Below are 13,438 nucleotides of genomic sequence, written 5' to 3' on the forward strand. Positions count from 1 at the left end.
ATTTGCAAACAATTCTCCATCTATTGTTTCTGTCTTCCACTTAACTATTGCAAAGAACCTACAGCACAAAGGCCATTCAGGTCAACTGCTCTGTGTTTATAGACCACAAGAGTTTTCCCCCACTCTTCGGCAACATAGGCGGGTGGGATCAGGGAAAACCCCAAGGCCTTTTACTCTTATGTGAGGAATAAAAGAATGACCAGGGTAAGGTTAGGGCCGGTCAAGGACAGTGGTGGGAACTTGTGCATGGAGTCAGAAGAGATAGGAGAGGCGATGAATGAATACTTTTCTTCAGTGTTCACCAAGGAGAGGGTCCATGTTTTTGAGGATGAGAGTGTGATACAGGCTGATAGGCTGGAGGAGGCGGATGTTCTGAGGGAAGATGTATTAGCAATTTTGAAAAACCTGAAGGTCGATAAGTCCCCTGGGCCAGATGAGATATATCCTAGGATTCTTTGGGAGGCAAGGGATGAGATTGCAGAGCCTTTGGCTTTGATCTTTGGGTCCTCACTGTCCACGGGGAAAGTGCCAGAGGACTGGAGAGTGGCGAATGTTGTTCCTCTGTTTAAGAAAGGGAATAGAAATGACCCTGGAAATTATAGACCGGTTAGTCTTATTTCGGTGGTTGGTAAATTGATGGAAAAGGTCCTTAGGGATGGGATTTACGACCATTTAGAAAGATGCGGATTAATCCGGGATAGTCAGCACGGATTCGTGAAGGGCAAGTCGTGCCTCACAAATTTGATTGAATTTTTTGAGGAGGTAACTAAGTGTGTCGATGAAGGTAGAGCAGTTGATGTCATATACATAGATTTTAGTAAGGCGTTTGATAAGGTCCCCCATGGTCGGCTCACGAAGAAAGTAAGGAGGTGTGGGATAGAGGGAAATTTGGCCGATTGGATAAGTAACTGGCTATCTCATAGAAGACAGAGGGTGGTGGTGGATGGAAAATTTTCATACTGGAGACCAGTTACCAGTGGTGTACCACAAGGATCAGTGCTGGGTCCTCTGCTATTTGTGATTTTTATAAATGACTTGGAGGAAGGGGCTGAAGGGTGGATCAGTAAATTTGCAGATGACACCAAGATTGGTGGAGTAGTGGATGAGGTGGAGGGCTGTTGTCGGCTGCAAAGAGACATTGATAGGATGCAGAGCTGGGCCGAAAAATGGCAGATGGAGTTTAACCCTGATAAGTGCGAGGTGATTCATTTTGGTAGGACAAATTTGAATGCGAATTACAGGGTCAAAGGTAGGGTTCTGAGGAATGTGGAGGAACAGAGAGATCTTGGGGTTCGTGTCCACAGATCTCTGAAGGTTGCCACTCAAGTGGATAGAGCTGTGAAGAAGGCCTATAGTGTGTTAGCGTTTATTAACAGGGGGATTGAGTTTAAAAGTAGTGGGGTTATGCTGCAACTGTACAGGACCTTGGTGAGACCACATTTGGAATATTGTGTGCAGCTCTGGTCACCTCACTATAAGAAGGATGTGGAAGCACTGGAAAGAGTGCAAAGGAGATTTACCAGGATGCTGCCTGGTTTGGAGGGTAGGTCTTATGAGCAAAGGTTGAGGGAGCTAGGGCTTTTCTCTTTAGAGCGGAGGAAGTTGAGAGGCGACTTAATAGAAGTTGATAAGATGATGAGGGGGATAGATAAAGTGGACGTTCAGAGACTATTTCCTCGGGTGGATGTAGCTGTTACTAGGGGGCATAACTATAAGGTTCTTGGTGGAAGATATAGGAGGGATATCCGAGGTAGGTTCTTTATGTGGAATGGACTGCCTGCTGTGATAGTGGAGTCGGACACTTTAGGAACTTTCAAGCGGTTATTGGATAGGCACATGGAGCACACTAGAATGATAGGGAGTGGGATAGCTTGATCTTGGTTTCGGAAAAGATTCGGCACAAAATCGAGGGCCGAAGGGCCTGTACTGTGCTGTACTGTTCTATGTTCTATCTGTTCATTTTACATCCCCTTACCAAGACAGCCTGTTATCGTTCTCCAAGGTCCAAATGAGATTTGTGATTTTCGACAAGGTTATGTTTCCAAGGCCACCACCTCCTTCCAGATCTTGTATTCCTTAAGGCTCTCGTTTCAACAAGCACTGTACTCTTGCTACCAAGCTTATAGTTCCATATCCACCATTGTAGCTCTTCTCATCATGCCTGCTCGTCTACTCAGGCAGATCACTGTTGCTTCACTCTAATAACACGCAACCCTATCTAAAACTACTTGGGGAGAAGATGTTTCCACCAGTTGTGTGTCCAAAATCCAATGCAATCTCAATGGGATTGAGTAAACAAGTACTAAAATGCAAGGAATTTAAAATGCAGATGGGTTACACCCAAAAAGTATTGAGCTTGTGTTTCTCATGATCTTTTGTGTTCATTCAATTCAATGTACCCAAATCTGGGTCATCCATAAAACTGTCTCCAAGGTAAATTTGAGATATTCTACCCATTGTCTTGGTTTTGGAAGCCTCATCTAATTGCACTGACTTTCCTTAAAAAAAGCATCAATATGAGTATTTTAAAAGACTTTTCATTTAAAAATATTTAATTTACTAAGAAACAAATGAAATCACCCAATGAAACTGGTAAATGATTCAGTTTTGGGGTTACTTTTAGCGATGTTGACATTGAATTAATCACAGGCAGAGATCTAGATACCCTGATAGAAATTGTTCATTTTTGATGAAAAGAAACAATTATTTCTATAATGCTACTTGATAAGATGAATGAATTTTAACAGAAACTTGCATAAATTAAGGAGTGCGATTTGAGTGTATTTTGGTGCATCAGAAACTCACCACCACCATGTCTTGTCTTCAAACTGCCACACTTTTAAGGTATACATGCCTCAATTTTGGTGTGTTAAAAATCTTTAATGATTTTAGGGTTATGTACTTACTATTTTTTTAAAAGTATATGTCGGTACAATTTTAAACAAAGAGCGGTGGAAATATCTTGTTCATTTTAAGTGTGAAGAACAATTGTCCATTTCTTACAGGTGTCTTCAATTGGATACTTCTCTTTTGTGTAGACCTATACAAAATAAATCCTTTTTCCAGCTGCTTTTCTTTGTGGATTATAGGCCACCTTTTGTCCCTCTGCAAGGTTAAATTGAAGTCTCAGTTTTTTCCACTTCAGTCGCTGAAATGGAAAAAGTGACATCTACGTCATACGACTAAACCCTTTTATATTATAAATGTTACAGCTCTTGCTATAAAAATGCATCACTGTGCATTTTTTATTATCTTTGAGACCCATGATCATAGCTGAACTGATACTGGCAAGATCATTTATTTCTTTCAGTCTTTCGGAAGCAGAATGTTCATTAGCAAAAGCTTGGTCAGCAAGCACCTGTTTTCTTTAAACAAATAATATCGCATGATAAGATATAAATAGTGTCAGCAATCCTGCTGGGTTAGAACGTCATTGGAATTTAACCATGTAAAAAACAAAAACCGAAATGATTTTGAAAATGGTAGATTTAATTAACTTTCTTTGTTTAAAGTCATAACATGGAAGGCATATTGGTTCAGTACTATAGATTTGCACTTAGTGTAGTAATATTTTCCCTGTTTTTGGCACATGTTGAAGGGTTAATGGAATTTGTTTGCTTTGACACTATGGGGTAAATTTACCTTAACTTGCCAGCTAGAAAATCCATGGAATTGGGTGAAATGCAATTTTACATCCCATCCAATATTGGTCTCCACTTACCTCAATGGAGAGTAAAATTGGGTGGGATATAAAACCAGCATTGCATTGCACCCAATCCTGTCAATTTCCCAGTGGGCAGGTTAGGGACAACTAGGGACATAATAATATGTAAGTTTTTCCTGCCTTTTCCTTGAATACTTTGTTTTCCACTTTCAATATTTACAGTTCTTTTTTGCTTTGTTCTTTTACAGAAAAGCCAGAGCTGGTACAACGTAAGTCTTCCTGTTTAATATCTATGTTTTCTTTGTGTTAGTCGTCCGTCAGAGCACAAATGATCCCATTTGACTGCTGTAAGTGATTTTAGTCAACTATTTTTTATATCGCATGTGCTCTCAAAAATAAATAAGCTTCAGTATAAATTGAACGAACTGCATGAATGAATAATTTAGATCTAATAAGTTATGTTGGCAGGTAATTAAAAGACCAATCTCAAATTGAAGTTTCTTTTCCCAGCTGTGTACACCACAAGAACTTTTGAATTAATTTGGTCAAAGAAATCTTAAAGCACAAGTTGAGTGTGTATTGTTTTAAGATTCTGTTAATTGCCATATTCTATTCTAGCCTTTTGTTATCAGAAAGAGAGCCACATGTTTTAAAAATTATCAATATGGAATATCAAGTACTGAAGTAAGACTCTACAGGAGAATGTACTGGTCATTATTGGTCCTGTATCTACATTACAGGAATGGATATAGCACAAAACGTGTCAGTGACCATAAACGCCTCAACTGAATTGTTGATGCAGCAGGGTGACTCTCAATCTGATTGAAACATCTCCCATTTTCTTTGCTGCCTCAATTTTTAACTTGGGCTGCAGTTGCATTGAAACAGTGCACCTGTTGAATATCCTTGTAGTCCATTAATACATCGCTGTGACTCACGTATCACTTGAGCTTCAGTTGAAGGGATTGATTGAATTTCTTTCACAACACAGATCAACTGATGTGAGCAGAAAGTTTGGCTATTGTTTAAGGACCTGCTTTACCACTGATTACTTTTTGTCTTCTCTGGAACAGTCGTGTTTTAGATATCACCATTGCCCAGCCTCTGAGGTAGCTATTAGTTATTAATATTTACCACCAGCAGCAAATGCTGCTTCCTCTCAATGAAGAAGTTTTTTGATAATGAGTTCATGGAATGCATTTTGATCAGGGGTACTAATGGTGCATGCTGAGATGCTGACCTCATCATATTGTGTTGTTTTCTTTGCTTTCTTGCATGCATGAAGTACATAGAATAATATTTGCTTAAAAGGATTGTACATGTCTTGAGCAATGCATTATTGATTATATTAACATCATTCTATTCAACATTGCAATATTATCGGATATAGTTAACATCATAAGGCTGAGTATAGTTGCATCTCTCTTCCTGTGCATGTTATGGAAATAATGTTAGTGTTCAATTGCATTGAGTATTTACTTTCTGATATCAAAATATGCATTACTGTCAGATCAGAGTGTACTTAATGTGGGAAAGAACAATCAACTTCAGTGGTGGGTAATCAGATTGCATGAATGGTTTCTTAACAAAAGGTAACCCAAGTGGCATGACATCCGGGAGCAAATTCTGTGTTTCTACATTTGTTGCATGTAACGGAATCTGTTGCCCAAGTACTATGGCCGGAATTCTCTGACTTCACCTGGGGCTGGGATTCTCCAGTCCTGCTGCAGTAGATTGAGTTTTGGCTGAGCGCCAAATTCTCTGTTCTTGCTGGCAGCAGTGGTAGGGGTTACGAGATTGGAGAATCCTGCCCTATCTTTAATTTGTCATAAAAAAAACCTAGGAGTGAAAATGCCTGTTTCTCAGCACAACACATTACATGTCCTATGGAAGTACATTGTGAGATTTCCAGGAAAGTTGTGTTTAACAATGTAGACTTTTTGTTGCTGTATTATAACAAATGGTGTGATATGTTTAACAGCCACCTACTGTTTGATCATTTTAAACAGTATCAGCAAAATTGAAGAATTTTTTAAAAAGCTTATTATTGTAATTTTATCAAGCTATGATGCCATCTCATGTTTTTTCCTGTATCTAGGGTTACGAAGGCAGAATTTAAGATTAGAGCTAACCTGATGTTGCCAGAATTATTATTCTAGTAAATTCAGGGACTAATCAGCACTTGACACTGAACTCATTATAATGTATGTTTAAAGGACTGATTATGTGTTGCATTTTGGAAAGTATTTATATAGTTGCACCGTTCACCAGGACTCCTGATTCTTGCCCTTCGCAGTGGCTACAATGCCAGAGTTTGAGTATGTGTAAATAGCTGTCGATGCTCGACAACCTTTTTCATTTGTTTACAAAGCCCACCATATATTGCACAAATCTCATCAAAAACACACATATGGTCACGTGTGCATAGCAACATGATAGAATACTGAATAGCTCTCTCTGATTTTTCCTCTTTGCCAAATGAAAGTTTGTCAAAATGCTTTTGACAAAATTGTTATTTTTAATATCAATACTCCTGCACCTAAAAATCAAATTTAAGTTCGTGAGGTGGGTTTGGGAGGTGGATGAGAGAGGTTTTTAAGCAGCGGGTTTATAGCATTGTGCCTTGTAGATTGGTGGAAGCAGATTTAGTAGTAACTTCTAATGGGGACTTGGATAAATACTTGAAGGGAAAAATTTACAGAGCTATAGGAAAAGAGCAGGGGAGCAGGACTGACAGAGAAACACAATGGGCTGATTGGCCTCCTATTGTGTGGTATTCTATGAAATAGGATGGAGACAAGCAGCTGTTCGTGAACTATCGCAGTTGATGCCAAATTTCTTTAATCCAGTGGCCGGTTAGAACATTAGGTGAAATAAGATGGTGACGTTAGATACAAATACATTCATGCGAAATTCCTTTCTTCTCTTTGTCAAGCCCATTTAAATAAACATCCTCTGGACGCAATGTAATAGAGAAATGCAGGTGGATTCAGCACATCTCATAATTCCAGAAGATTTCATAATCTGAGAAATTACATGTCTGAGGATGTTTTATTCTGAATTTTCCCCCTATTCATTTTGTTGTACATGTGCACATGCACTCATTTGACAATGATTAAAACATAACTTCTGAGTGTGAAAATTATTACCAGCAAAATTGGTTTACCTGCTTTGAATTTCCAAAGACGCTACTGTGGTAACAAATCACAGAATACATATCATTCCATTAAGCATTCATTCAGCCCGCTCATCCTGTTCTTTGGGTCACTGTGCAAAACCACTGAAACAGTGTTCATTCCCACCTACAATCGCACTGAACCTGTGCATTTTCACGACTGGTTGAATCAGAAGGTTGAATGTTTTAGTGAAGACCTAATTAATTAACACTGCATCACCATGTGCAACTCGCCTTCTAGATGTATACAGCAGAGGTCTACAGAATACTTTAATTTCAAGACCCTGACTAATTCCCTCAGTGGGAATTACTCCATTTTTATGTAAGATGATGTAAATGCAGAATTTAAATAACTTGATGTATTGAACATGTAAATCGCAATTTTAATTTATAATAATTGCAGTTTGCAAACTCATTATTTATGGAGTTGGGGTTTTTCAGATGTATATTCTGGACAAGGGGGTTTAATTTAAAAAACCCTAATTTTGCCTCTCACCACCAATCCATAAAAAGAAAGGTGTTTTGATTTGCTTCCCCTTTGTAAGTCGTGGTCTGTTCCCAAGCCCCTCAGTTTTGATGTGATCCAATTTTTATTAATAATCCCTCAGCGAACTCCAGATAGGATGAATTCAGAAGGTTAGTTTATTTGCGCTCAAAATGTGGGACGGGGTTGCTGCATAGCACTCTGGGCCCTCATACAGTAAAAAAGGGACAGAGAAAAAGATTGGACAAAGGCCACAGAGAAAAGAATTATGTTTACATGCGTGTTCAGAGTCCAGAATCAAAGACCAGTAAAGTATCCCTTAACAGAGGTTGACAGACTGAAATCTGATGATGGATGATTCACTTTTTCAGTAGAGTTGACGTCCACGATGAGATAGGTGCGCAGGTCTGAATCAGTCTTGTAGGCAATGGTACTGAAGTTTCAGTAGAAACAGTGTAGATGGGGCCAGATGTTCAACTTGGGCAGAGCCTCTTTTCTCTGCTGCTGTTGCTGGGTAGATGGAAAATGGAATACTGAAGTTTTTCAGTACCACAAGACAATATTATGGTTCGACCAGCTAGGGGATCATGTCATATGACTCCCACCCCTCCACGCTGGCTTTGATAAAGGGTGTGTTTCCTTTTGTTTGGGTCCCTGAGATTGTTAATGTTCCAACTATCAAATCTTAAAGTGAGGTTGTGGGGTTTTTTGCCCTAGCAGACCTGCCATATGAAACATAGATGGCCTTTGTATAGCTCCCTTCGAATTTGGTCTCTTGCAGCCCATTGTGGGTCTTTAGAGTCCCTTCAGAGACAAGGAAACTTCCATATTTGCTTTTGCAGTTTGAAGGTCATGGACAGACATAGCTTCAGCCATTTTAAAATGGTATCTGTCCAGTTTTTAAAAAAAATTATAATTCGCCATGAGGCTATCTATATATCTATATATACATTATATACTGAAGGTAGAAGTTAACTGTGAGATTATAACATTAAAGTACAATAATTCTCAGTACAATTAATCATCAGATAAAATGACATGGCAACCAAATTTAGGTGATATATAAGGAAATTGCATTCAACAATGAAAGGTTATTTTTGGGATACTTGTCTAACAAGTACCAACTTCTGATTTGCTTTTGATATTCAGGCACATTTACATCAGAGATGAGTGTTAATGCTTTGTTTTGTTTGCACTTTAGTTCATGATATGACTCAGATTGCAATATAGTGTGCCTGAGTCACAGTAATAACTTGTTTTATAATGCTCGTCAGGTTGGTAAGGCTGGTTGGGTATTAGTTAAGCACTTTGACCATTTTCTATTGAGTGCAATCATTCAGATAGATGCATCATTCCTCTTTACTCAAACATTTAGGAATCAGATAGGTGTGTTAACAGCCCCAGGATAGCTCACCTTCCATTAAACTGCTGGAAGTTAAGGTGTGTCCCATTACCCAGCACTGATATCTCTCGCTAATTAATTTCTTCTCAAAAAAGTATAAAATTAATATAGCAGAATTCCATGAAAGAAGGATAGTCCCATTGCGAAAAAATGTTTGTTTTTTCCGAAGCATAATTGAGTGAATGGTGAAGCTGGGATGTCCCTCTGTGGGTTACATCTGTGCTTGTCATGGAGCCATGGGAACTAAATGTAAAGTTTGAATCTAAGGTCCCATAAATTTTGTAAACTTAAGTTTGTTGATGCTAACGTGATATCAGTGTTCTGATTTAGGATTTATCTATTAATGAGGTAGCAGCATTAAGAACAGACCTTTCAAAACTTACAGCTGCATAAAATTCATAAGAGGACAAACCAGTAAATAAGTAGTAGCATTAATGGAGCTAGGAAAATCCACTTCTGGATTTTCAAAGTGGCATTGACAGAGCGAGCCTAAAGTTTTGATGCCCTTAAATCAAATAAGCCAGCTAAGTGGCATGTACTATATGTCCCAAAAGGTTGTACTGGATTGACCTTGGAAAGTGCTCAGATTTTAAGCATAGATATTGAAGTTTTCTGCTTTTGCCAGCCCATGATTTTCTGATTGTCCTCTTTAGTAGTCAAAAATTTTTAAGATAACTGGTGCAAAAATGGAAAATCCTAGCCTTAATTTAAATCATTTCTGGCTGAACTGTAGCAGTAAAATGTATCTCTAGGTGGCACCAAAGTATGCACTTAAATAATTCTCTGTTTGAATCTGTGATAACATAGGAACAGAAGGAGGCCAATCAGTGTTTAAAAATTGTTCAAATATTCAGTTAGATCATAGCTGATCTGTACTGCAACTCTATTTACCTACCTTTGATCCACATATCCCTTGATACTTAATAGAAATCTCTATTGATCAAAGTCTTCAAAATATCAATTAACTCAGATTTTACAGACTTTTGAGTGAGTTCCAAATTTCCACTGCCATTTATATGAAGAAGTATTTAATTATTCTATATCTAAATAACTTACTTCTAATTGTAATAATAAGCGCTCTTGTGTTCTCCCACCAAAGGAAACTGTTTCTAACTAACCAAAGTAATAGAAAGTGGTAGATGACTTTATGCCAGTTGCATTTTTGTTGTCACTAGCTCTGTGCTATCCCATAACTTATCAGCATCTTAGCATTTGTTAAAAAAGTTCAGATCACCTATTTAATCAATCTGGACTCACCCAGTCCGCTTTATCTTTGCAGCTGCCAGGTATCAAAGACTGAGTAGTGATGGTCTGTCCCTTTTCAACCAAACACAGATTTTCCTTGTATGATTTTGTATTTATGGACGTAGAACAGATTTAATTTGTACATTATTTATACTGAATCTTGAAGCCTCTGTACGGACTCAACAGTTAATGTAATGGCACTGCTGTCCTGTCTATAACATTTTTTGGTATTTGATAAAATGGCTTGTTCAACTTCACTTTTTTTAATTTCCATTTTCCTCCTGTCCCTGCTCCTCATAATTTCGAGGTGGAAATGCTGGCACTATGGCATTGAGCTATTCTGGTTTTGAATTTATTGATTAGATTATTGTGGTATTTATTGCTTTGCTAGCCAATGTATTGTAGGGCAAACTCAGTGACAGTGTACTCTGAGAGTTTATCCACACAATTTGGAAACTGCATTGCTGAGTCAGGTCAGAATTTGAGTTAATTACATCCTGCTGATGTGTGGCCATGTTATTTTCCACTGCAAGACTGTTTCTCTCCATACCCTGCTCAGGACATATGCCAGCAAATTACTCAATGTGGTAATTCATTTTGATTTGATTTGATTTATTATTGTCACATGTATTAGGATACAGTGAAAAGTATTATTTCTTGTGTGCTATACAGACAAAGCATACTGTTCCAGAGAAGGCAACAAGAGAGTGTAGAATGTAGTGTTACAGTCATAGCTAAAGTGTAGAGAAAGATCAAGTTAATGCAAGGTAGGTCCATTCAAAAGTTTGGGCATTCATTTGAATAAGCAAGATGTGTTTCTGTAGAGTCAAACATGATACATCCACTTATCATCACCCCAAAAGCTATGTGTCCAGCCCTAGGCAGACCTGTGCTTCCTGCTCAGTAAGTTTTCAAATCCAGTGAGGTTTCTGTTCATTGACTTTTCCAATCCATTGATGGTCTTCTTTCATTGACTTGACCAATTCCTTGGTAATGCACCAGAAAAAAGCTTCCCTTGTAATCTATAGGTGACAGTTACTAACTTGCATCTCCTCAAACTAATTTCTGAATAATTTTCACGAGAGGGATGCATATAGCTGTGAATTAGTTACTACCATAACGTTTCAATATTATTGGAACCTTTGAAGTCACCATCAAACCATACATGCCAAGTCTGTGAACCATTATGTCAACAGATAACAGATTTGAGTGAAAGGAGCAGCAGTGTTGTTACTTCCTCAGCACAGAACTTTTACTGGCAATATGGATCCTATAAAAAGTCTCACAACACCATGTTAAAGTCCAACAGGTTTATTTGGTAGCAAAACCCACTAGCTTTCGGAGTGCTGCTCCTTCGTCAGGTCAAGCTTACCTGACGAAGGAGCAGCGCTCCGAAAGCTAGTGGATTTTGCTACCAAATAAACCTGTTGGACTTTAACATGGTGTTGTGAGACTTGAAGAAATGTTAGAAACCCTACAGCACAGAAAGAGGCCATTCGGCCCGTCGAGTCTGCACCGACCACAATCCCACCCAGGCCCTACCCCCATATCCCTACATATTTACCCACTAATCCCTCTAACCTACGCATCCCAGGACACTAAGGGGCAATTTTAGCATGGCCAATCAACCTAACCCGCACATCTTTGGACTGTGGGAGGAAACCGGAGCACCCGGAGGAAACCCACGCAGACACGAGGAGAATGTGCAAACTCCACAGACAGTGACCCAAGCCGGGAATTGAACCCAGGTCCCTGGAGCTGTGAAGCAGCAGTGCTAACCACTGTGCTACCGTGCCGCCCCTTCTTACTGTGCACTTCTTACTGTGTTTACCCCAGTCCAACGCCGGCATCGCCACAATATGGATCCTAGCAGTTCTTTCAATTGGATTGAACGTATCTTTGATTTAAGTCCAAGATGCGTCCCTCACAGCATCTTCATGGCCTACGTGGACCAAAATGCCCTCTGTCCTTTGATGTCAGATCCTCCATAAGAATGAATAACCAAAATCCAGTAGGCAGTCTTCATGCCTTCGTTATACAGCGGTTCAATATTTGAATGTTTTCATTAGACACAGCCATCTCCTCCCCCACTTCCCAGTGGTGCTAGCATTCTTATTCCTTTCTCCTCTCATTTAAAGCTGCCACACTTCCTTCTGCTCTTGTCAGTTCACACTGCTATCCTCTCCCTCCCACTACCTCATTTTATACTGGTACTTCAACCAGCAAATATAGCTCCCTATTAGATTAGGTTATGTTAATACGCTTTCATTGTGCTTTCAGCTTGGGTGCTACAATATTTTAGCAATCAGATGAAAAATTGCAAAGCTATTTTACTCTACTGTTGGCCTATCTCTGGTTAATTGACCAGACATCCTGTGATGGCTATGGAAAAGTCTGATACTCGTCCTACACCTTTGAACTTTATTTGAATGATGGAGATCCAACGATAGGATTAAGAATGATAAACACCATGCGCAGCCTCGATTAGCACTTCATATCTAGTAGCTGTAGATTAGCTGAGGTTCTCATTCATCAGAACTTAAACTGCATTTGGAGCAAGTTTGTTATTGCTAAACTAAGCCACCAGTAGAGTGCATTTAAGTGGCAGAGTCGCACCCTGCAAAGTGGAATTGTTTCTCTGCTGTTCCCAGTAATGATTAGGCAGTCGGCATGTTAATAACAGAGACGTTTGAAAGTGAATGGGAGAGGGGTGAATCCCAGGGAAAAGAGTGCAGAAATCATCAGCGAATACGGCTGGTGACACAGTGCCAGCAGCATCCTGGAACACTGGCTATTTATGCGGCAGAGTGCATTAAAAGAAGCTCACTTTTCAAAAAGCAGACACGTACAGTGGGCCAGAATTTCTGTAGAGTCGCAATCACGGTCGGGCTGCCACTCCATTTCTTTCGCCTGACCTTCCGCCTCGGGCCTGCTAAGAAATTAGCAGTGTACCAGCTCATGGGACTCTTCAGTCTCGGACAACGATGTTGAGGGAAGTGAAGTCATATCCTTGTTTTACATCACGAGACAGAAAAACATGCATGTTTAAAGATCATTTTAAGAAGCCAGAAGAAAGCATGTGGGTAGGATGGGGAAAATTTGGTGGTAAGATGGGTCAGGATGGTGGAGGATGTGTCAGGGGGATAAGTAGATTTGGTGCAGTCACATGCTCAGTCAGAGGGTAGGGAGGGTAGTCGGTGATTCAAGAGTGTGATTAGGAGGGTATTCAGGGGTGGGAGTAGTCAAGTCGGGAGCTCGTCAAGTCGGGAGCTCATCAAGGGTTTGGAATGAGTCGTTGGGGATTTGAGAGGGTGTTCTGGGATGGGGTGTAGTCAGGGCGAGGGGGTGGGGTTAGGGTGGTGTATCGTAGCTATAGAGTTTGAAGCGGTTTTAATCTTTTTAACTTTTCCTGGGTAACTGTTCTGCTAAGAGAGTTCGAACCATCCAAAGTCTCCAATTTAAATCAGG

The 13,438-nt window shown here is 39.6% G+C and overlaps 1 protein-coding gene across 2 annotated transcripts in view; it reads left to right on the forward strand.

Moving 5' to 3' along the window:
- LOC144479859 (protein Aster-B-like) overlaps nt 1-13,438 on the forward strand; it is a 669,932-nt gene that overhangs the window by 562,343 nt on the left and 94,151 nt on the right. For both annotated transcript variants that reach the window (XM_078198866.1, XM_078198864.1), the window contains exon 5: nt 3,913-3,933. In XM_078198866.1, coding sequence (XP_078054992.1) covers nt 3,913-3,933 — 21 coding nt within the window. The remainder of the gene's footprint in view (nt 1-3,912; nt 3,934-13,438) is intronic.

This window comes from Mustelus asterias, chromosome 27, assembly GCF_964213995.1.
Source record: "Mustelus asterias chromosome 27, sMusAst1.hap1.1, whole genome shotgun sequence".
In the NCBI taxonomy this organism is placed as follows: Eukaryota; Metazoa; Chordata; class Chondrichthyes; order Carcharhiniformes; family Triakidae; genus Mustelus; species Mustelus asterias.